General features: G+C 38.8%; 1 protein-coding gene across 1 annotated transcript in view; it reads left to right on the plus strand.

Annotated features, from left to right (window-relative positions):
- The window catches only part of LOC105427863 (aristaless-related homeobox protein A), a 131726-nt gene that overhangs the window by 87795 nt on the left and 17501 nt on the right, over positions 1-26430 (plus strand). The window contains exon 2 of the mRNA XM_089080387.1: positions 17307-17700. Coding sequence (XP_088936513.1) covers positions 17307-17700 — 394 coding nt within the window. The remainder of the gene's footprint in view (positions 1-17306; positions 17701-26430) is intronic.

The raw sequence follows: 26430 nt of genomic DNA on the forward strand, positions 1-26430 counted from the left end.
TTATGCAATGTTTTTTTTTATAAAAAGATAGGGAATGACATTATTGTTTATTATTATTCATGACGTAAATTACAATGTAGTAAATTATAATATCGGATAAGAAATCAGAATCACGTTGAGATAATCAAGTATTTGCATCGAAATGATAAATACGCATCTCTCTTCTTTTTTCGAGACGTAATAGAATAAATAATTTTTCAAAATGATGTTTGAAGGAAAAAATACTTTGCCATCACTAAATATTTCCCAAAAAGCTGAATTTCTGTGCGAGGAAACAGAAACATTTTTGGCGAGCTCGTTGCATTCTTAAACGAATTCAACGGATTCACGCGTATCGCTAATCCAACGGTCCCGAGGACTCGGATTAATCGAAGACAAGGCAAGCACATTACCGCGGTCCGAGAGATAGCTGTCGGATAGCGCTACGAAAACCACCGTGAAACTCCGAGAACCCGACACCCGGGTTCGCTGGAAGTCCGCAGCTGCTCCTTTCGGCCGACCGGAAAAGAGAAGGGTAGATGCGCCGCGAAAAAGAGAAGGAGAAAGAGAGGAGCAAATTGCTTTCTGGACCTCCACCGAATCTGTGACGGGTTAATCCTCCCAGCTTCCAGGAAGCGGGAGAGAAGAAGTTGCCCGCGCGAGAAACCGCGACCCGTATCGAAATCAGCGATTCTCAAGAATTGTCGGAATGCTCATGGCAATCGGATCGTCCGAGACATACCGAGTTATTTTTGTCGACGAGTCCTCGTCGCGACGTTAGTTTTATTAATTCTGTGCTCGATGACAATTTACGAATCATTATATCTCATAAAAATCATCATAATATCTCAGAATCATAATATCTCATAAAAAAAAACTTTTGTATAATAGATATTTCGCAAAGTATGTTTCAAAATATGATAATTTTTATTAAAAGTTAAAACTTTTTAATCAAGTTAATTAAACGTTACTTAATCTGAATTTTAAGATATCTGTATGTAAAAAAGATGAAACCAGAGTTAAATGTCTTTAAATTTCAAAAGTTCTATTTGTATACATTTATCGGAATATTTCATACATACATAACTCGTGAATATTTAAGATACTTTTATCTCATTTATAAATTATTGATACTTAATTAAAATAAAAATAAAAAAAAATTTTTTTTTTTAAATAAATTTGATTATTTTTTTCAAGTACAAGTATTGTTTGACAACTAGTATCGCGCGAGCACGCTCTCATTAGTTCTCTCGTTCTGATTTTTGATAATTTTTTTCGATCGCGCTGTACGGAAACTACTGAAAACAGGTGCCCGTGGAAAATCTGCTTACAGAGTAAAGATCATTTGAATTCCACCGGTGCGCTCGCCGGGACAAAGGACATCCTGCGCGATGCATTTAACGCCGACTCACGGCTGCCCTAACTAATTATTCCGCGGCAGTTTACGCAGCACGTGGGGTCACACGGGATGTCGGTTCGATGCGCTCCGCGGCTTTTCGGAACGCGATTAAAGAAACTAAAGGCGACGCATGTTGCCATAACCGACCATGACCACGGCGACGATGGTTATCGACATTTCGGCTGAACCTTTCTAGATCCCGCTCGAATCCCGGCCGAATTCAAATTAGGATCACATACAAGTCCGCTACCAATCCGACACCTAGTAATTTAGTACGCTAGATAACGTCAAAAAAAAAGATTCACGCTCGACGATTTCCATAATTTTATTGCGTTGTGTACGTAATTTTAATTAGGGGCTTTCGATTGTCAGACACCGCTGTGTGTGTGTGTGTGTGTGTGTGTGTGTGTGTGTGTGTGTGTGTGTGTGTGTGTGTGTGTGTGTGTGAAAAGTTTAAAGAAAATGCCTCTCTCACAATCGTGAATTATCTGATTTCCTTGATATATCAAGTCACAGGAAAAAAAAAAGTCTTTCTCGCATCGTTGACCAAATTACTTATATTACAGATTAAAAAAATGCGTAACTCATGAAAGATTAACTATCAATAATTAAAATAGTCTTTCATCGGAAGGAAAATATAGTTTGCGTTCTTCTGTCTTTTTCTCGAGGAATTTATATCAAGAAATAAATATTCATTTTAGATACATGTAAAATGCCATAACATCTGAGAGAGCGAAGAAGATTGAAAGTGGTCACTTACGAGCTTGCGACATTAGAATAACAACGTATCGCCGGTGGTCGGCCGGTGAAAGATGCGGCCGCAGGAGTTCGCCGCGAAGAATGTCAAGGGTGCCGTGGCGCGACTCGAAAATTGCGTCTTCTTTCTGCCTCTCACACTCAGTCACGGCGTATGTGCGGCCGTTTCTAATGGGCTTTAATTGCGACCCCCTGCAATTCCGCGTCGTTCGTTCTCCAGCCCGCCGGTTTACACAGGCGAGCGCGCTCTCTCGCCACGGTTGTGACATCGGGTTATAAGATAAGCGCAGTTACGGAAATTGAATAATAATTGCAGGTCTCGGCAGGCATCCACCGCTACTACCATCACCACCACCTCGCCGCCGTTTTACATCGCCGGGAAAAGTCTAATAACCCTCTAGCGCGCCGCTAGAACGCTCTCGCGCGGCGCTATCTGACGGATCTCCTTAATTAGAATTCCGTTGGAAAGGCGAAACAATGGGACCTGTCGAGTGCGGTACCATCGCGCCGAGTCGCGAGAAGGTCCAATAAGCCTCTCTCACCGTCACGGGGCGCTCACGGTGCGCGACAACGTTCGCCGACAGCTTGTCACGAGAGATCTGCCGGCTAGGCGCAAAATCGCGTGACTCTCATTCCTTCTAGACACCTTAAAAATGTATCTTCACTCTTTATTGCCGAGGTTCGCAGTTTCTCGTTTGTAAATGTAATGCGCATATCTCCCTTACGTATCTCTCTGTTCCTTAACTTATATAATTCTTTCTAGTGTACGTCTTACAAAAATGATAATTAGAAAAAACTCACCAAAAAAATGTCACATATTAAAAATAAAAATACAAATTTTTGGTAGGTACATGTTTTTACAATTATTCGAAAAGAGAAAAATTCTTCGGAGAAGAAACTTTTATCGACTGTCTTTGGAAAAAGATACGAGTTTCTATCCGATTCAATTCAGCCGACAGAACTCCATTTATTCCATTGCGCTAGCGATCGCGTTAAATCGCAATCGCAGTCGATATGTCAGTCTCCTCTGAACAGCAGAAGTACTCCAAATTAATCCCTCGCAAAATGAGTTAAACGAAGCCCACCGAGGGGTTTGGCGATCGCGTCCCACAAAATACGTACGGTACGATTTCACAAGGCGTTTTGTCACGGAACGCGTCTTACGTACGTTGGTCGTCGCGCGATCGCACACGGCGTGCAACCCGGAGCACGGGAAAGTAACTTCTTGCGGGCCGATGATTGATGACTAGATAAAGTCGCGCGGAGGTAGAGTAATCGGCCCTTAAGCGTCGCGCATAAATCAAACGGCTCCGCGTGTCGCGAGAAAGAAGCGCGCGGGCTCCCGTCGCGCCGACAACGGCGAGGAGATGCGTAAGTGGATTTGGAAAACCGGTAGAAAACCTGATTCCCCGCCTCGCGCATCGGCGACTAATGAAACGCCCTGCATCGCGACTGGGCATCGTGCTTCGACCTGGTCAACGGCCAGATAGTTAATTGCTTTTTTCCCCACGTGACTTTTTTCCCCCCGGAACGTATGCGCGCTAGGATTTATTTGCTTTTATAATTTATGCGTCGAGTTTACACACAGGTTGCAAGTTAATGCATAGGTATATCAAGACCTCCGGACGATCACTTGGCGGGGTACTCGAGAGGATAAAGTTGTCGAAAGCGCGAATATTCAATAGTTCGTTGAATTATATTATTAAGCTAATCAACAGACTTAAGAGAGGTAATTTTACTCGGGTGTTACAAATTGGAACGTGGATTACTGCAAGTTTGAGCTCGATATGGCAGTTATTGAAAAGAAAAAAAAAAAAATATGTTTCATAACTTTAAATTATATTGCATCTATTTTTAAATTACTTAAGTAATATATTAAAGTAATATAAAATTAAAATCTAAAATTAATGTCTAATAAATTATTCATAATAAAATTTAAATATTTAAAACAGCTTCATCAATAAAAATTATATGTTGAATATATGCAATATAATGGCAAACTTACAATAATTTTTCTGATAAATTTGAAAATTGTTCGATTTTATTAAAGATTTATTAATCAGTATTTTATCAAAGTTTTGAATTACTTGAAAAGATAGAAAAAGAACTAACATGACGCTAACTAAAAAGCTTTATAAGCTCAGCAATTAATAGAAATTATAATACCGCAATAATAGTACATCTAAACTAGTAGTTAATGAAAACTATGTATTCTTTTCGGCATGTTATGGAAAAAAAAAACAGAGTAGGAAAAACTGTACATTATTACTGCGCTCTTAATATGAATGCGCGATGCAAATTCATCTGCACGTTACATGTCTATCGCACATTATGGCTGATAATAGAGTCAACAATTTGTAGCGTTCTGATAACGACGATTTAATTCGTTATAAAATACCTGACACAATTATTTCTAAGTTCTTAATTACAATACCAGCGATTAAGAGATCGAGATAAGAAACTAAGCGAGGATAACACGTGACCGAGAGAAAACTTAATTATTAATTTATTCGCCATTTATCTGGCCGTTGCGTTAACCGTAATGGCGATTTCAATGCTCATTAACCGTCGGCGTTATCGACGATTATCCAAGCCCGGCCCGTTCGCCATAAATGAACGAATATTTAATTAATCGCGCAAGGTCGGCGCGTAATAAGGCCTATTAAAGTTTTTGCCGCGGGACGATTTTGCGCTCGCAAGTTACCCTTTCGAAAGGACTCGGGCTCGAGTTAATGCTTAAGAACAACCTGCGAAGGGGCGGCATCGGGCTCTTACAAGGTGAAATTTGCCCGGCCGCTTCCAAAAAGCTGACTCATTTCTTGATTGCACCGACGGTATACTCTTCGACAATTATGCAAAATAGCTCTGCCCTTATTCGCACCCGACGCATCGCCGCTATTATTATTCACTCGTAGCAATAAAAGAACGCGAAAAGAAAGAGAGAGAGAGAGAGAGAGAGAGAGAGAGAGAGAGAGAGCGAGAGCGAGAGCGAGAGCGAGGCGCTTCCGTTGCTTCGATACTCAGTATAGACGATTATCGGCAGAAAAAAAAAATATAATGCGAACTCGCACCTTTTCTCGATGCAATTGTAATAAATCCGTGGTTTCATCACGCGATTACTCACCATCGATATTTAATTGCCTTTATTCTAAAATTATCGCAGTGAGATAAAAATTGAAATAGAGATTTTGTTCACTCCGCGTAAAATGCGTAGCGCGCTAAAAGGAACCGCGATTCTTGATAAAAACACTTTCAACGTGTATGATTCTTATATTAATCATTGCCACCTACTTTACAAACGATCGTCGGATGTGACAGTGCGAGGAGTCGACGACGTACTTCCGTCGTCGACCCGTCCTGTCCCGTCATCACCGCCGCCGTCACCGCTGTCATCGCCGTCATCGTCGTCATCCTCCAGTGAATGAGGACGCGACGCGCGGGAATTCTTTATGTGTTACGCAACGCCGCGCGCTGATGTGTGTGTGTGTGTGTGTGTGTGTGTATGTGTGTGTGTGTGTGTGTGTGTGTGTGTGTGTGTACGTGTGCGTGGTGTCTCGACTAATGCGATTAAAAAGGCATAACGATTACGTTCAATTATCAACAATTACAAGGACGGCAAAAACCGTAATTACCCTGTCATTAATCAGAAAAGTCGGAGCGTTTCTCCATCGCTATATTCGCGACGCGCTACCGGAATGGCGGACACCATACCGTATGGCGTGGTACCAAGTACCACACAGAGAATAGGGCGCCGTATGCACACGATCGGATTCACATGAATTGCCGTGTACGCTAAATCAAATTCCTCAGTCGTTGGAGCGGACAAAAAGTAGCCGCGCAATCACGGCGCACAGATTGCCGCGCGCAAGAAAGTAGCAAATAATTGCGTACGTATAAAAAACCCACAACCCACTTTGCTCGTCCAAGGTAATCACGAACGTGTCGCATTAATATTTTTAAATCGTGTAATAGAGATAAAAGGGCAGCGACACACCGTCTCCTCGATCGATTGCCGTAATTGGACAACATATTGTAAGAATAATGATACATGAATCGAGAATTTAAATGGAATCTTAAAGTAATTTATATGAAAGACACCACGAATATCGAATTGATCAAGAGAACCAATTTTTATTGCTCGGCTTAAATCTGACTAACGATTGGCTTGTTTCTCCTTTCAACTTGTAAATATTAAATTTACAACACTTCAACTGAAAATATGTCGTAACGAGAAAGATAATGGTAATTTACGATATAATGTTACCTAACGCATGTAATTTAAAAAAGATATCCTATCAAATAAATATCACTTCTTAAGTACCTTGTCTTAAGTACCTTGTCTTAAATACTTCGTTTTAAATTAAAAAAGTTATACGAGACATTTCCTCAAGATTTCTTCGGTCATTCCCAACACATAACATGCGCAACATATTAAGCGGAAAAAAAATTTACCGTTCCTTCTGTCGCGCACGCCATGTAATTATCTGAGCGAATAACGCGCGATACTCCGGCGTTGTCACCTGCGTCTTATAATACCTTTCGGGACGAAATTAATCGTCGCTGATTATTCAGCTGGACGCGCAATTTTTATCGCGCTAGAGAGAGAGAGAGAGAGAGAGAGAGAGAGAGAGAGAGAGAGAGAGAGAGAGAGAGAGAGAGAGAGAGAGAGGGGCATGGCGTAGGTATCGCATATGCGGCACAAAGACGGCACGAGGGATGTGATTTAGTAATTGATAGTGACATCGTCGGTAATTAACTGCCGTGGATAATTGTGACTGTACTTAAGAGTTGTCGACTGGCAGCCGGTGCACGCTCTTTCGCAGGCGGAGGAGAACGAGCAGGAAAAAAAAAAAAGGAAAGAAGGAAACGTTGCAAACGTCGTCGTCGTCATCGTTGTCGTTGTCGTTGTTCGTGTTGCTGCGTGTGTTCTCAGAATCCGCCACAAGGACTAATGCACAATCCGACACAAGACTAATGCACGCGACAACGATGCGTCCCGCATTCATGCCGGGCCAAGAGACGCGCGAGATTTATGGTCCAGAATAAAGGCGACGACGACACACGCCGCGGCGTTGTCGTTTACAAGGAACGCGTTTACAACCAAATTTGTTAAACCCGTTGAACACCGCGAAATTTCGCCGTCGCTTTAGCGGGGGGGGGGGGGTCCCGATCGAAGGAATACATCCCATCACGATGGGGAAATATAATCTCGAGGAGCCACGACTTTTAATGGGAGAGATTTCATAATTTATATGAAAAACTTCAGCTTAATTAATAAAATAATTCGTTTAGCGAGTCGTTCCGTTGTTCTTTTCGCAATATGTACATTTGTAGGACATATCTTACGTGCGCGCTCCTGGCACACGTTTTCCTCGGACTTCTACGTAAAGTGTTACGTAAGCATTGTTACGGTGTTATATTACAAACCGAGCCGGCCGCTCGCGCAGAAACGCCAGATTTGTGTAATTCGTGGCAGCTCCACCCATTTCGCGCGAAGTAAAAACGCGACCTCTAATTACGGATCGGGGTGCGCTCCGACTAAGGCAAAAACGAACGGCGCGATTTGCACGGGGGCAAAAACCTTTGATGCGCGGCTATGAATTTAGATGCAGATTGGAGCGCGGCCAATTACATTTTGCACATCGCAAAACTCCGCAACGGGAGGCGCGTAATTTATCACACGTGTGCCGACTATTTTGCCCATCTTTTTTTCGTTCGGAACATCTAATGATCATTTGCTATCGACGATCGACAGACGGCGCATCTGCTTACTACGACTATTATCGATTAACGAATATACACCCGGCTCACATGGGTCGAGAGATCCATCGCCTATCGGTGAAAAATAAAAAGAAAAAGAAAAAATAAAAAATATCGTTGCGAACAAAAACTGCTGAAAATATTGATCTAAAAAAATATCTCGATAAACTCAGACTCTAATGATAAATTTAAATAAATAGATATACAGAGAAAAATAAGCTTTATATTTATTAAAAAATGGAAATACTTATATAAAGTAAGTACGTTTTCCCGCATTTATAATATTACAGTTACATATTAAAATTATAGAATTTTATAATTCTGTTCCAAATAAAAATTAATAATAAAAAATTAATGATTTTGGATGAACATACTTTACATATCGCATTTCATTAATTCGATGTTTTTCCCTTCCCGGTTAGTTATAAGAAATTATTCGCGTGGAATTTAATACAGAAGGTGCAGAAATTACCTTAATCAAAAGTGATCAATAACGTTGTTGCGGCCGGTAAATCATTATGAGCGTGACGTTCCATCGACATTCAAGTTGACTAACTGCATATCTTCACCCATCCGCAGAACGCAGCATATTATTATACATTAGGAATATGCATCTACACCCTGTATTTATCCAATATTTAATTGATTGCCGCGCGGAATTTCTATTTTACTAGTTAATTTTACTCGTTAATGATTCAAAGATCCCGTGGTGGATTAAAGGAGCCCCAGTCCACATCTATCTTTCGGAAGATCTCTCTCTCTCTCTCTCTCTCTCTCTCTCTCTCTCTCTCTCTCTCTCTCTCGCACGCGATAATCGATAATGTACACCGTTGCGACTACTATATTGACAGACACCGCGTGTGCGCGTACATCAAAGTATCGAGGCACAGAGCGAAGTGTGTGCAAATACCGCCGGCGGCGGGCAACTCCGGCATTCCCCGGCGATCATGTGTGCAGAAATCATTAACGATCGCTATCGAGGCGCGGACGTAGGAACGGAACGATATATGCGCCGTGACTTAAGCGGCTACCACGCAACATCGGAATTAATTTTTATTTGCGAATCGGCACATCGTGACGTGTCCCGCGTCTCTCCCCCTCCCCTCTCTCTCTTTCTCTCTCTCTCTCTCTCTCTCTCTCTCTCTTCATCGTGATCAGCGCGAATGATCGATGATCGGTCGATACTCCGGATGCCGCGCAAATTACACTAGCCGCTATCTCTACGATCATTAATTACTCGCGTGTGCGTAAATCGGTGGATGCTTTCTCCAGGCGGATAATGGACCAATTTGCAGATTGTAAACGAGAATCGCGCGCGCGCGCGCGAGAGAGGAGGGAAATGTGATTCGGCATCGCATTTCGAACGTACGATCGTGATATTCATGGGCGCCGCAAGAAGGTTTCACATTCTTGTATTCTTGTATCTAACAAAAAAGTTATCTGCGATCCTTTTGACCTGACTACGTGATAGTAGTCTAACTAAATAAAAAGAGAATTAAAACTAACACGAAATTTCTTCCACAATATAAGAAATACCGAGCATTCATTAATTTGGACAGCTCCTTTGGACAGCTTTCTTATTAAAGCTTTATATTAAAAGATAATAGTTAGATTTTATATGAAAAATGGCAATTAATTTTGACATTACAGATAATAATAATGATATTTTAACTAATAATATAAATAATATTATTCCAATATTAATATCGAATTTGAAATGAAAATGCACTTGATTTTTTAACAATAATATTTTTACTTCAAAATAATATATGGGAAATTAATGGGTCTTGAAGAAAAATCTTGTCGACGCCTATGACGTTGTTTAATCCTCGCCTTTCTCCAACTCCGCCAGAAGATAATGTTTCACCGGCGTTCACTGAGTTGCGCGCGCGCGCGCGCGCGTGTGTGTGTGTGTGTGTGTGTGTGTGTGTGTGTGTGTGTGTACACGCGTACTAACGAGCACGCGTCCCAGTTTACACGATAATCTTTACAACGTAATAATTAGCGGATACGTGAGCGCCCGACGGGGTCGCGGGACGTTTCGCCGTCATAAATACGCAATCGCGATCGCAAGCGCGATACTTCGCGCGGTTCGCGAGTCGCGATCGAGCGAGTCAATCACGCGTACTGGAATGGCAAAATCGTTTTACGGATCGTTGCCAGGCCGCTCGCGAAACAGATTCGTGCTAAATCGCGAGACGCCCGAAGTCGTAAATGTGTGTGAAAACAAAAGAGTTGCGCGAGTTGCCTCGCCTCGACACGTGGCATGCAATAAAATCGTAAAGTAATTTGATTAATAATCATATTAATTACGAAAATTTATAATTAGTGCCCTCTAACACCTGAGTTTTAAATTATTTTAATTATTTCGATTTCTCATTTAAAAATGTCATATTTATTGCTAAGTATATGCGCGAAAGCATTTGTTATTTATTATATTTATTTAAGTTTTTATTAAATTATTGTGCATTATACTTTGGACGATTAATTGTAAGAAAAAAGGAAATAACTTGGTGCACAAATAGGAAATCTATTTATATTTATGTTTTGCGAATGATTATTATCGACTAAATTGGTATTACGCACTTACGTAAATCACCCGGGTCTGAGTCAATCTTTTTTTTTCATAATGGATCACGGGAGATCGAAATCGATTTATCGATTGAATCATGCAGAATTACACGAGTCAGTAGATCACCATAATCGGCCTACCAAGAAATCACTTTACAACGCTCGTGTTCCTCATCATGAATTAATTACGAAGTTATTATGTAATTGGATAAAATGCGTTTTTTAAGTTAGAATAACAAGCGCATAAAAAATATGTATCTATGCACCTGTGTTTTGCGAAGAAAAAGATAGAATTTATACGAACTTAATTAAATCGTACAATATTTCGAAGAACACTTTTAATGATCATAGTTAATAACCATAGTATAATTATCATGTAATATCTTGTATCAACTAATTCTAAATTCTAAACTTATCTTCTTTATTTAATTCCATCATTAAAAACTTTTTATAAAAGATGTTATATCAAATCGATTAAAAATTAAATCGTTTATATATAATTATTATATTGTTTTTTTTTTTGTATGTTTTGTATTTAGTATTAGAAATTAATTAAAATTTTTTTAAAATAATTTACTCTATGCATCGCTTACCGCGTCTGACTCTCGTCTCATACACCCTTTTTCTAACGAACATAATGAAACTTTTAAAATTAAAAATTAAAAATTTTTTAAATTAAAAATTTCAACCTTCCCATTTTAAACAGCTTTACAATAGCGTCGAAGTTTAAAGTTATTTATCGCGAGAGAGATAGAAGAGAGTCGGGACGGCAGAATGAATAACGTAAAGGGTCAGAGGTTGCTCTCGTACGTCCGGGACGTACGTAGTGAGCTGTTCCCGTTTCATATCTCGCAATCTCACCGCGCTCCTCGGGGCATTACGAGAGCGGGAAGCTACAAGCGAATTCGCAGCGCATCGGACGCGCATTGCCCGTATCCGGCACATATCCGGCGTTATCTGCGCCGTTATCGCGCCGGCGGAGGAGCGAACGGACCAGAAGACTCGCCGATAATTCGTAATTGCCGCTTATTATCGCGCTCGAGGGATTGAACACGGCCGAGCGACGCCGGTTCGTGTCGCAGGATGCATTGATGCGTCTATTAGCGCGAATTTGCAAGTATGATTCGATGTGGAAACGTATCTGCCGAGTGCGGCGTCGCCGGTCGAGGTGTCTGAACCGGCGACGCCGCACGGAAAAAAAAAAAAAAAAAAAAACGATCGAGAGAAGACTGTATCACAGGTGTCGTTCACATGAATCCTAGAGCGGTCGCGGTGCGATAATGTTGCGTAATTTGTACTTTCCGCAGGTATATTTATACCGAGAATTAGTGTGCTGCAGCACGCAAAAATTTTTTCTAGATATAAAAACTCGTATGTTATCTTAATCGCTAATGTTCTAATTACGGTTTAGTATTATTTTAATTAGTTTAATTTCAAATATGTTGTATTTATATAGATAGAGAAAATGTTGTAGATGTACTAATTAAATTTCTGTTATCTTGAAGAAAATGAACATTTCCCTGCAGAGTATCGGAAATAAGTTGTCTAGAAAAATCTATTGGGACATTTACTTTATATAATATTTTCTATATTATTCTAAAATTAATATCGTAAAATTGAAGTACAGTTTTGTGTGAGGGATACTTTATATATGCATGCATATATTTGTATCGATAAATCTGATAAAAATATCAATTAATTTATGAATCGAAACAGTTCAATCTTGCGCGTCGTGCCTCACGCATCGTTAACTAAATAGATTCGATTTGAACTGTTGTTCGGATCACCGCGAGTAAAACTGAAAGGCGATAATTTTTCTCGCGGCAGAAATCTAAAACTGCGATTTATTCGCTGCGAATTAATTAAAGGAAACACGCGAGTTCTAAACTAATAAGCAATCACGGTTACGAAACAGGCACGGCGATCGGACATAATTTTCTAATAAGCACAACGAATAAACAGAAGCGGCAATATTTTATATAATCCGCAGCGATCGGACATGGAAAATTCTGAATGCTGGATGGATAGGATCGTGGAAACTTTAATTGGCACTCGCCGGATTAGCGGGATAATTAACATTCGCCGTTTGTCGCCTGCCGTGCTTGCTGCATACGTCGTATTCGCGGACGCGGCCACAATGACTTAGCTAATTGGTTGATTGCGACGCGCTAATTTGCACGGTCGTAAATTGCGCGCATGCAACGTACTTATACGTTGTACGTGTGGCAGATGCTAACGGCGGGCAAATGTAGAAACGATGCAGTTTTTCAAGCTGCTTTAGCGAGAGGAGTAGCAGCGGGTACACATTTGCACCCTCCGGACCTCCGCACGTTTACACTACATGGTTGACGCACAGCTAAGGAGCGAGGCAAATTTACTTAGATTTTTTTTTGCAACTAATTCTCGGGCCGAAATTCGAACCGAAGTCAGGACGTTAAGTGTAAAATATAAGATTTTCTCAGTCACTCGCGCATCACGCTGGAACACTTAGTTTTTCCGCATCGACCGTGTGCCAAAAATAGCGAAGGATCTATAATTCTATTCTCGCGGTGAATAATAAAAGAAAAAAAAAAAAAAGATATAAACGTAAACCAATACAAGTAGGATTTTATTGGTCATATTAGCGGAGTAATATCTCTCGGTGTTCTCCGCAAGATTAATCACCGGTTACAGCCCTGCAATACGCTCTATCATTTCTAATCGAGCGTGACGTATCTAATTGAACATTCATGATATTGTCAAGGCGCGCGGAACAGCCGATGGAGAGAAATAAATGGGCGTACGCGAGATCGAACTCGCGGTAAATTAAGTAACGTCGATGCGATGCAAGTTACCACTCGTTTCGCGATGGAATCGCGCTAAAACACGTTCTCGCCGATGTTTATTACGACGTACACTTGCGACACATAAACCAGCTATCGTTCATTAATCCGCGCCGGGAAAATAACTTCGAGATAATGCGCGGCAATAACGCGTAGCCGATCGTAGGAATATAGTGTGCGGTTTGAATAATTTTGCTGAAAACAATTTGCGGTTTGACATTTATGAATTTGTGCTAATTAAAGATTTATGTTTTTCCGATGTTTCCATTTGCATATTGTCGTTTAGGGCTATTATAACGTCAATCAAAATTATTCCGCCGTGTAATTGACGTTATAAGTGATATCGTCATTTCTTTGCAATTCTCCTGGATTTATACGCGAGGTGTTTATATGCAAAATATAAATAGAATTAATACCAGCGATTTCCCAGATGTAAACGCGTTACAGAATATTTTCTTCCACAATTGACACATCCTATTAAAGGAAAAACTTCATTAAATATTAAACGCTGCGATTAACCATTGATATATCTGTTCTTGCGTTAATTTTATTATCTTTGCATACATAAGCGGCTTTCAGATTAACGCATAGCAAACGATGCAAAGTGAGCAAAATAAAAAAAAAAAAAAAATCAGCATGATCAATTCACAGTAAACAGATGTGTGATCTCGCGGGCGTATTTGTCCGTTCAATTAAGCCGAAAAATTTAATGTTAATCTTCGCAAAGGGGGAGGGGGATACAAGAGAGCAAGCGCTTAGAGAGCAACTCCCGATTTCTCGGCACGCGGTGAAATTATAGTATTTACGTGAATTAGATTTTGGTTTTGGTAATTTTCAGTTAATAACGATGAGGCGAACTGGCCGACGAGCGAACGCTAAGTGCGGCCTCAGGTCCCATTAATGCTATTATAATGTAAAAGGCTACCTATGCGTCTTACTCTCTCTTTTTCTTCTCCTTTTCTCTTTCTACTTTGTCTCTCTCTCTCTCTCTCTCTCTCTCTCTCTCTCTCTCTCTTTCTCTGTCTCTTTCTTTCTTCTACCCTGCTCTCCTTGCGCGTCGATGAACTCGTAGTTGCGCACGTCGTGCGTGTGCGTGAACAAAAAGGAAAACCCGGCGAGGCTTAGGCCCGTTGTATATTATCGGCATTACATCGAGGCTACCTGCATTATAAGCTTATTTCCGATAAATTGACTCGATTAAAAACTGCCGCTTAAGAACTGCGTAAAACCACTTCGATCTTTCCCTCCCCTCCCCCCCTCCGCTCCCACCGTTTGACCCTCGCTTCCTATCAAACCGTCTGTTTTTAGAAATTTGCTCGATCGGCTGCCGTTTTCTCTAAAGACTTCGCATATGAGTGTATATCGATGTACATAACAACTATGTTTCGTCGATACGCACTGAACGTGACGGGGATACTTGTAGTTATTGCGAATTAATAACTTTTTGCAAGATTTAGAATGAGCGATATGCGAAATTACGCGTATATCTAGATAGACGAGGCAGGTAGAGAAGAAGTAGTTCAAATATATATAAAAATAATTTAAATATTGTGTATAAATATAATAAAGATGAATAAATATAATATAGATGATAAATAATAATAAATAATAATAAATATAAAGCAAAAGAAGCAAATACCTTTTGCTTAATGTTTTTCTCAAAATCATAAAATTAAAATATCTTTGTTATATTTATATTTATTATTATTTATTATTATTTATCATCTATATTATATTTATTCATCTTTATTATATTTATACACAATATTTAAATTATTTTTGTATATATTTGAACCACTATATTTGAAAAGGTATACCTTTTTGCTTAATAAATAAAATATGATTAGTGTTTCTAATTGATTGTTCTATAATTGTTTTTAGACTTATATTCTACATCACAATTTTACATTTGTCTCTTCGTTTACTGCGTAAACCAGCAGTAACTTGTAATTCTACTTCTCGAAGCCACCAGCCTGTGGATATTTATTGCGAACGATTCCGTTACAACTTTACAAGCAATATCGAACGCCGTTACACGATCACTACGATGACGGGATTGCGATCAAGGTGCAGGCCTGTAGAAATCATTAATTCCTACGAGGTAAAGTCGTAGTGAAAGGAGTGATATCTCTGCCACACGCGCGCGTACGTCAGTGTTTGCATCTAAAACTTATTTATTTTTTAATCTGTCTCCTTACCTATAGTATAGTAATAAATTACACGCACATTCACATATATATTTCCTAATCACATATTCATAATATTATGTATTTAAAATTGATGTTTACAAGTTTCAATATTTTATAAAGCAGACATGTGGTTATTATAAATTAACTTTCTTTAAAACCGATTAAACCGATTAAGCTTTATAAAATTAACCTAATTTATCACTTTGAGAAAATAACTTCAACTTCAATGTATATAAGATTCACTATGTAAAAATTTTTTAATAATAAATTTGTATTATTTGAAGAGAATATTTTTACATTTTTAAGTATTTATTAACTTCAATTTATTTATTTATGTCGTGAACGTATAATTCGACGAATATAACATTAATGTCAAAATTGTTTAAATTTGTATACTTTTACTGCGAAAACACATCACCCAGGATATTTTTTTCGGAACTGAATAACGGTACGGAAGATTAACCATGGTGGTTTGTAAGATGTAGTGAAGACACGCGATTAAGGGAATTGCATTTGGGAAAATAAACAGGCGCAAAAGGAACGACCATATCGTTTTGTTCAATTTATAAACGTATTACGTGATCGTCTTTTCTACTTTTTTTTTTTCAAGAAAATAATTTAAGCCTGCATCAATATCATTTTTTTATATTTTTTTATATTATTATTATTATTTTTTATATTATATTATATTTATATTTATATTATATTATATTATATTATATTATATTATATTATATATATTTTTTACTTTATATTATATTATTATTTTTTATATTAGTATTATTATTTTTTACGTATTAGCAATGATATTCTTAAGATAGCCAGAATACGTTTGCACAGGTTGTTTATAAATTTATATTTTAAATCTAATTTAATACATTTACTTATTGTCAAAAGTCCTATACGCAATAGATATTTTCATATAAAAATACTAGTACTAATATTTAGATACTAATATTTAGATATATCTTCTTTAATCTTATCAAAAGTATTTTTATTGTATAAAAATATTTATTAAACTAGATTTTACTTCAACGTATTCTAAAATATCTAATCGGACTAAAATAAATCTAATGCTTTATGAAAAATGCATTTCCGCAATTTGATAACACAACCGATAGCATCGTATTGATATCTCTCTCCTGATTATGGAGTAGATACTCGACGAGAAGATATCTGCCAGAGTAAAGTTGTTCAAAGCAGGTTTTTATTTAGAGACATAAAACTTCTTATAGCGTAACAGCTGTGTTAATGGTTAACTTAATTATACAGCGGTTAGACCTCGTAGATCTTTCCACGAAAGCGGAAATTTGAGACGCGGAAATTCCAAATCCTAAGATGGTTTACGGCTGTTGCTCCGAACAGGCTGCCGCGTTTAAATCCACTCGCAGCGGAAGCTAAGCCGCAACGATTTTCCTGACCATTCGTGGAATTCGATCATCGCTGATAATACGGTGTGGTCACCGTTTCACGTGACAGCTGATGAATCGTTTTATATTACGTCCGCATTTCCGTCACGATCAGATGGACTACCGCGAGTCTAACGTTATGCTATTCATCCTAAGATATCGACTGATTCATCAATGACATATACATATTATGGTGGTCTTTATAAATCTTTGTCTCCCATACAGATTCAACACATGTTGTAATTGTTGTGATAAGCATAAAGATTATAAGATTAAACAATTTTTTTTTAATTTTTAAACATAAATTATAAAAAGTATATAATTTAGATCGTTGTCATGTAATTTTCAAATACGTTACAGCCAGCCTAAAACGCGTAAGACATAAAATCTAAAAGGTCGCATTAATTATTTTTCTGTGCAGATCATTCGTCGCGAGGAGGCAGCGAGCAGGCCGTCCCGCAGACGAGTCCTGCGAGCAGCACGAGCAGCTCGAGCCAGGTGACCCAGGTGACTCAGGTGAGCCAGCAGGTGAGCCAGCAACCTCACCCGCAGCCTCACCAGCAATCGGCGCCGGCGTCAACGACGACGACGACACCTCAGTCCACCCAAATGGGCATCTCTACCGAGGAGATGAGGCCCGAGGAAGAGGGCACCCATCCGCGAGCGGCGCCGACCAGCCCCGAGAGCGAGGCGGAGGCCGACGACTTCGCGCCCAAGAGAAAGCAGCGCCGCTATAGGACGACCTTTACTAGCTTTCAGTTGGAGGAGCTCGAAAAGGCCTTCTCCAGGACGCATTATCCGGACGTGTTTACGAGGTGAGTCGACTGGCCGGCAATGTTCTAATAATCTCAAGCTTTATCTCATCTCAAATGATTAGAATGAGTGGTGATGAAACTTTATTTAGGGTACACAAAGACTCGATGTACAACACTTATAAACGTCGTAATTATAGAAGATCGAAATGCTTTTTTTTTTTTTTTTATATAAATATATAAATATACAAGTTTTATATAAATATACAAATAACATAACAAAGCATGTGTTTTTTATTATAATTATTTTGGATTATTTATATATAAATGAATATCATGTTGTTATACGAGAAATGAAAAGAGATGAGATTAACAAATTTGATGACAACATTCCACAAACACACTCGAGTAAAGATTAACGTATAGAGGTTCCGTTCTTCCGAAAAACAATTCTGATGTTTTAAGAGCTCATGGTGTATCTCGGTTATGGGATAGAGAAAGTTGATGTATCTCCTCATGGATCCAGACGATAGGCAAGGTGTCTAGCCGCATTTATTAGGCTCCACATTTAGGAGGATAATAGGGATTTAGATACAATATAAGAGACTAACTGTTGGGTGCCACTCAAATATTTGGTTGTCTGGCTCCTGTGCACTCTCGGCTATCGTTCGCTACTTACCAAATTCTTTTTCAAAAAGTGTTCCCTGCTGCACATTTACGACATTTACGATGAGTGCACAGGTAGTCCTTGAGCAGGTTATAAAAGATATCTGGTTATCCTAAGTGTATACTATCTGAGACAGCTTCGAAATAACGATGATCAGGTGACGGTTGGAGACGCAATGCGTGTATAAGTTGTTTCTTAAAAAGGTATACGTATTAACGCAGAATTTTAGATACTACCAAAGACCTAGGTGGAAAATAACGAATCGAGAAATGAAAGAAAAATTACTCATGCGTGACAATTAATAAAATTAATATATATTAATTACATAATTAATAAGTTTATTTTATATATATATTAAAATTTTATATTTTTATTTTAGAACAAACGATCTTAAAAATATAATAATAATGGAGATAATAACATAATTATAGTTTACTATATTTAATAATGTCCAACTATTATTCTCTTATCTCTTCATGGCTTATCTCTTCATGGATGAGATAATCATTTTTTAGTTTCACAGATAATTCTAACGTAAAAATGTTTCGCATTAAATCTGAAAAGCAAAGATGAAAATTAAAATCGACTCGCGAGCAAAACCTCTCGAAACGCTTTTAAATATAGTTTTGAGTAATGGTCATGCCCGTTTCCTTCTTTAATCTCAATCCATGACAGATTTTAAATAAATCACCTATTCATGTGAGCCTGCAAAGGTGAATCCGCGAGTGCAAATTCGTGGAACGATACATCGATCATCGGGGCCTTCCTGCAGCCAGACTGACGATCCTCATGCAAATTCCCATCCGTAGACGCGGAACGACGATTTTGCATTATTAAGTCCCCTGCACACCCGGGTCCAGTTACATACGTACAGTATATCGCGCCGCCATTGGGCCGCGGTGCAATCTATCTGGGTAGCTTTTTCTTTTCCCCTTTTTCCTTTTTTTAGTGCCTTCCTCCGCGCCGTGGAACACCCGGTAGGTAACTAATAGCGGTGTAATCGCTCGTAATAGGTCCGGTCCTGCGGCCACGGTATGGGTTCTCGTAATTAACGAAGCTGGTGGGGGAAGTATGCAGAGAGAGGTGAAGCAGGTAGAGTGTTGGTCGTGGTGTACGGTCAGGGCTGGAGATGTATTCGCGAGGATATGGCGAGACAAGACACGCATACACGTGCACGCGTGAAGCTGCGACGAAGACGGTCCTAACAAGAGCAAAATACACGATAACTTTGTTTGTCTAGCTAAATCGGAATCGATCTGAAGAAGTCAGAAGAAGAGAAGAAATTTCAACAAACAACTTTTTCTTCCTCATAGTGAAGAAGAATATTTTAAGCGAGCCTGGTGAAAAAACATTTTCTTGGATGGACACACACTCATTGTTTCGTTAAAATAATGAAGTCAGTTCGTACGTATTTAAGAGCATTAAATTTTCGCAATTTAATGACACGTTTCGTGAATCTTGTCAGCCGTCTTGGGTTTTTCAATCAGCCAGTATATTTCTTTTCGTAATAAATGTATACTACATTATATGATCGACATCTATTTATTTATTGCTATAAAAGTTTTTCTTCTTCTCGAGAAAACAGTAATTGGCTTGATTAGCTTTTAATAATATTCGTCGCCTGTATTAATTTATTCCACGTCCACTTATACCAGCTTCCTGCCCGGATAGTGGAAAATTGCTCGGCATTTTCTATCGTTTCGTAGTATAAATTGATCCCCGTTTCTTCCGCTATTTCGCCATGTAGTGGTATTAATTCGCACTAATTGGATTTTATGGTCGCTTAGGTTTATTGACTAGCTCGAGAAAGAGAGACAGGAAGAGAAAAAGAGAAGAGAGTAAATCGCATCGTGGAACACGATGCATATTCATTAGGCGCACCTTTAAGGACACGCGTGCGATTGGGGACCTATCGAAATATATATCGATGGTCCAAGAATATGCTAGCGTGGCTTTTAACTTCCTGAACATCGCAAATGAAAATTCACTCGCCAATAAAAGACACATGTTCTCGCGTGGAGGATCATGTACATCCAATTGAACATCGATAAACATTTCTCTCCTCTTACATTCGTCGTTTATTTTTCGATCAGTAGAACACGTCGATTCGAGAACAGTCGAATGGGGTTTTCTTATGGACCCATGAGAATGTAAATTTTCTCTTACAGCTATAATTATATTATTAGCCATTTTTCTTTAATTTTTTATTTTTGCATATTTTTTATTCATTTAAATATCAATTTCTTATTTCTTTTTGTTATCTTAAGTAATAAAAAAAATTTTTTCTCTTTATGTCTATATTTCTTCATTATTATAATTTCTATAATTTTATACGTCGATTTTAAATTTTCGAGTTTCGAGAGATTTTGTTTTTTTCATTACTGAAAAGAGCCTTCAGAAACTGATTTTTACCTGCATACGACACTGACGGAGACGAGGAGGAGGTAGCCCCGAACAAGCTGTCGACGACAGGACGACGGCGTTTTCGTGGAATGTCGTTTCCGAATACGATAACAGATAACCGCGGACCTTTTTGCGGGAGCCGCGAGTATGAAAACCGAATGACATTTGCGAGGGAGCGCGCGGATTATCGGATTCATCCTGTTTATATGGCACTTAAAACTGGCTTACCATGTAGAGACTCGCGAGAGAACGTGGCCACTTACCTTTACGGGCTCTTAAGATCTAATTTAGATTAGACTGTTGCGGCTCGGACCCGCGTTGCTACCGACGACGACGGCATTGGACCCAGTCGGACTAATCGTTCGACCATGAACGGTCCCGACCAGTCCTGACGTGTCCCTGTTGGTTTTAACTTTTTATCCCGGTTGTAAACCCGAGAAGAGAAAGAGAGGAGAAAAGACAAGAGAAGAAAGAGGGAGGAAGAGTGCGCGGTTGAGGCGATGAGATCTCGTCATCTTTCTGAATGTCCGGCTACGGCTACGGCTCTACTTTCTTTCTGATGGCTAATTAATAACCTCGTAAACGCTAATACGTATGGCGTGTTTAAACGCGGTTACTGCCACTGCGTGGCATTTCAACACGGCTTTCTTTCGCATCAGTGTTGATACAATTGGCAAAATTTTATCGAGCAAGTTTGACACACGCTTCACTTTGCTATTTCAGCTCTTTTTTGCTACCATTTTGTAGTTAGTAATTAGTACATCGAACGAAAGCGCTAAGACGTTTCAATTTAATTGTGAATCTGTTTTTCTAAATGTCGGAAGGATACCCGAATCATAATAAAACCCTTTGATGATTTTCCATTTTTTAATTACTCCGACTAATCGGGGCGCCATTTCGTCCTGGATTCACCTCGAAAACCTGACTCGGCGGAATATCACGCGCGGCCACCCCCGTCGCGCGCGTTCTCAATCTATCCACCCGGTGGATCCATAAAATTTATCGTTCATTCGCGTCGCGTTTCGAGGGATCCACCTGTTCAAAGGGCCGCGCGACGCGCTTCTCGGTAAATCATTCCGAAGGATGCCTTTATATCCGCGGGGTGGGCCAGTGGTGAGTTTAATAAGGATGATTGTTTCCAGTGATCCATGGAACGGAAACCAGTTCCACGGAGCGGTCGCTTCTTCTGTTCTCCTATCCCTTTTCTCTTCCTTCGGCCGCGAAGTCTAGTCCTAGTCCTCCTCCGGTCCCGGGCTCTCCGCCGTGTCCAGGACCCGTAACTCCTCCTGTCATTAATCGACCGGCGACGAGTCATGCTCCCGATTAGAAACGCCGCCGATCCGTTATTCGTTTCTCAACAAATAAGATTAGTGCCTTCCGGAGTTAATTAGTAGACGATGTTGCCACGTCGTGCCCACGGAAGCAGCATTGGCTCTCCGTCCGTCATCGTTGAACAACAACGACGTAAAGTTGATACTTCACTCGATTGCTATTTCCGATCGGTCATTGCTTTATTACGAGAGAACGCTATTTACATCAATAATGCAGCGAGTCACAATGATAAAAACTCTGGATTCTTATGTCGTATATTAAAAGCTGATAATAAGTAATTTCTTTTTTTTTTCTCGTTTTTTTAAAGATAACATTTTATTACTTCTTTTGGATTTACTGATAGATATAAAATTTGCAAAAGAATGTATTGAACAATTATGAATTTATACTATTATTTTTCATTTAAATTTGCTGCTTACAGTTTACTGCGACTGTTATTTCGACTTTTAATAATTTAAAATTTTAATTCCTAGATTAAAATAATAACAAAATAATATTACACATCAAGTAAAAGTATTCAAGGATAGATAGTGCTCTGAAAATACACATTAAACGTTATTCCTTCTCACGAAATAATGAACAGAAGATATTTCCACTGATGAACGTCTTAATTATACATTCTAAACATTTTATTATTACTGTCAACGATGATTCGAATCTATCTATCCTTTCTTTATTCGCATTCTGTTGAAGTGAGGAAAAAGATTATTACACCACCTCGGAATCATCCCTCTTCGTTTCTCCTTGGAGACGGGCACTGCAATCGAGCAGAACGAAGGGCCTCGCCTCGCGAAGTGCGAAGGAGAGCGAGAGGAGTACAGGTTTGCCGGGGTCCATCCCTCATCCGATTGGCGGTAGTGTGGCCAATCAGTAATTGGCTCTCCACGCCGTACGCGTATTAAGCGCGCATTACGCACGCATTACGCAGCCGGCTACCGGCTTCTCTCTTTCGCCTCGCTCCTCACAAAGATAGCGGTCGCGGCAGGTATGCCGCGGATCCCACTCGGAAATAATGCGATCGGCAAAAGCCGCTTGTCACCCCCTCGTCAGTGCGAATTACTTGTCCGACCGGCGCGATTCGTTATTAAACATTATCGATACTGCGCGTAAGGAGGCGTCCGTCTGGGGCGACGTATAAGGAAGGCGAAGAAGCCGCCTCGGGCGTCGATTACCCTTATTACCCAAACTCGAATTTCGTTGAATTTTCTGTCTTTTTGCAGATCGTGTGTACATAATGTGCATGTCCCTTCACGATCATAGGAATATTTGGATGAGGTTCTTATCGTTTTCTTGTCGATCTGATTTTTTGTTGTCGATCCTTTTTCATTACGTTTTGTCCAATTTTTTTTTTTGTAAAAATATATATGTAGCTGTTGAATAAATTTCGCTATTAAATAAATTATTAAATATACTCGCATATCTTGTATAACTAATCACATCAAATATTTTTCTGTAGGTGTACGCATGTAGGTATAATTATGTATTTGGTCAAAATTTTAGGGATTTCAGCGAAATTGTTTCTTCTCTATGTGACAATAGATATGGCCTCCAGAAGCACAATTGCTTACTGAGCGTTAATTTAAAATGTAAATTAAGATGAAATTAAAATGTTCATCATGGAAATATCTTCTATTCATTTCTTCTATTTCATAAGAAGGGATAACATTTAATGTATATTTTCAGAACACTGTCTATCCTCGGATTTTTTAATGGATATTAAAAAATTATTATTTTAATATTAATCTAGAAATTAAAATTTTAAATAGTTATATTAATAATTATTTTGATGACCTGATAAAATTATTTTTAAATGTACACTTGACCAAATTTTAGATACTTCATTCAAACTGTTCCTTCCATGAATTGATATATATTTTATCATTTGTTATCTATTTGTCTAGTATTAGCTTAAGATGACTTGACTCTCTTTGTACACACTTGTTAGCTATCTCTCAAAGTATAATACGAAAAATTACACTTATATAATAAATGTTTACTATCATAGTGTCGATAGTAATCAACACTAATTAAAGACAAAGAAGTGGCTAATTTTTATTTTCATGATATCAATCACATGCTGATATCACTGCTTTGTAAGTATAATTATTAAGTCTTTTGTCAGACCTCGAATTTATCAGGGGATATATCGCCTTACGCAAATACGAACTATGTAGAGGTAAATGCGATATATGATTTATGCCGAGATAAATGGTAAATTCCAAGACTTGTTTATTCAATGCGTTACAATGTACATGGATTGTAACGTGTATGCATAGGTTTTATAGTTCGCAGCTATTAGCTCCTTATTAGCTCCTTTTCACACGTAGTAAGATACATCAGCTATGCATCATTAGCATCATTACCATGATTTTCTTCAATCACTTTTTACGAAAATGTCATACGAAAGTTAACAATTTGTTTTATAAAAAAATCTTAGATCTCCAGCTCATGACATAAAATGCTTTTATGCACAAATGTTAAAAAAAATATTTACATTAGTCAAATCAATATGATCTCTCTTGTCAATTAAGTTTTGAGTGATTATTAATGTTACTTTAACTTTAAGTATCTTATTTACTAGATATCATAGAAGACACAAAATCTTTACATCTTTACAAACTTAAAGAAAAACTTAACGACTAAAGTTGACTAAAGAAAAATATTTTTCTGTATCTCTTGGCCTTTCTGGATGTTTCATGGCAAGACAATTACGTCGTATCGATAATTTAATGATAGAAGAATACCAGTGACTAATCATTAATTCGATGAGAGGATAGAAGTAAAAGCCTCAGATGATGGAAAAAACGCATATAAGGCCCGCGGGCCGATCGGCTATTACGGGAAACGATTGCTTAGTGTACGGTAGATAACGAGAATAATAAAAAAGAAAGAAAAAGAATAATAATTCTGCGGTTTCCTTCTCGTCAACTCGGTGCACTTCTGCGAATAAACGCGCGGACGTGATGCCTGCAATTATTAATAATAATCAATAATAATTCTAATTACGTCGAAGATGACCGTTTGATAACTCGATTCATTTTAATTAATCGCATTATATTCGTATTATCATCATTATGAATAATATCGTTTGGAATAATTTTCTAAGAAAATTATGCAAAAGTAAAAAATCACGGGCTTTTGTTGCTCAATTCTGTACGAATTTCTGCGAATTCTACAGAATTCTGTAAATCCGATGGTTCCGTGCCGCGCGTGTTAAACAATAATAATTGCGATTGCGCCACGAGCGAGACAATCACGTCGCGGCAACTGGCGGCTGCTCCGACCTCCGGGGTTAATTAGATAATGTAATTGTGCTGTAATTACTTGAATTACCCGCGCGCCAAGCCTCTTGCTTATGACCAACAATGTCGTTCACGCGCTCGCGCAATCTCTATCTCTCTTGTCTCGTTCTTTCTCCGTCACTCCTTTCCTGACCATCTGTCTCTCTTTTCTCCAACTCAATTCGATTCTAGTCTAATGATAATATAATTATCTCCGCAGCGAGAGTCAAGATACACAGTCAAGATGCGAATACGTGATCGTCGCAGCAAACGAATCGAATGAGAAAGAATCGATCTTCAATTGAAAACAGGATGGTGATTAATTGAAATAAAATTATAAATGCCTATAATAAATTTAAATAAAGTTATTCCGTTAACAGAATTGTGCCAGTAACGAAAAAAAGTTATTAAGTAAATTTATTAACAGAATATATAAAAATTTAATGAAGATAAACGATACTATAAATTATTTTTGCACTGTATTATTGGAAATACTCCTTTTTTCGATTATTATCATATGAAAGCAATTTCTCTTTTTAGTGTTGGAGAAATAGAGATTCCTCGTGGAATATTTTTATGTGAATATTTTTATAAATTATATAATGAATATGTTTCCCGCAAAAGAAAAATAATTAACCTTCGCACACATTAAACGTGCGACTGCGAGTCGGAAGGCCGTGATTAATCACTACCATTTCGTCATCGAATTAAATTCCAAGCGCATTAAATCCAAATGTTGACGCAAACGATGTGAATAAATAAGCGCGCAAACACGATTAAACGTAAGTTAAGTAAATTATCTTCCTTCGTCCATGACTTCTGACGAAGCGCGGTTGCAAGCGAAGGACTTCTCGCGCCGAGGCAGGAGCAAATAAGAACGGCAGGAGTGCCGCGGCGGGAGTGAGCAAAGGAAGAGAAGACGGACAGGCGGAGAAAGAGGGAAAGAGAACTAAACGAAGATGACGAAGAAACTCACCTTTAATCCACTTAGCGGTCTCTTTTGATGCCGGCCGTGGGTTCGCGCTATACTACCGTGCGGTTGCGAAATGGCAAATCCATTCGCGCCTCGCAGTCCGATTGCTATGACTTCGCAACGTTGCGCAGGGCAGG

The sequence above is a fragment of the Pogonomyrmex barbatus genome, unplaced genomic scaffold (assembly GCF_055798465.1).
Source record: "Pogonomyrmex barbatus isolate J1 unplaced genomic scaffold, ASM5579846v1 scaffold3, whole genome shotgun sequence".
In the NCBI taxonomy this organism is placed as follows: Eukaryota; Metazoa; Arthropoda; class Insecta; order Hymenoptera; family Formicidae; genus Pogonomyrmex; species Pogonomyrmex barbatus.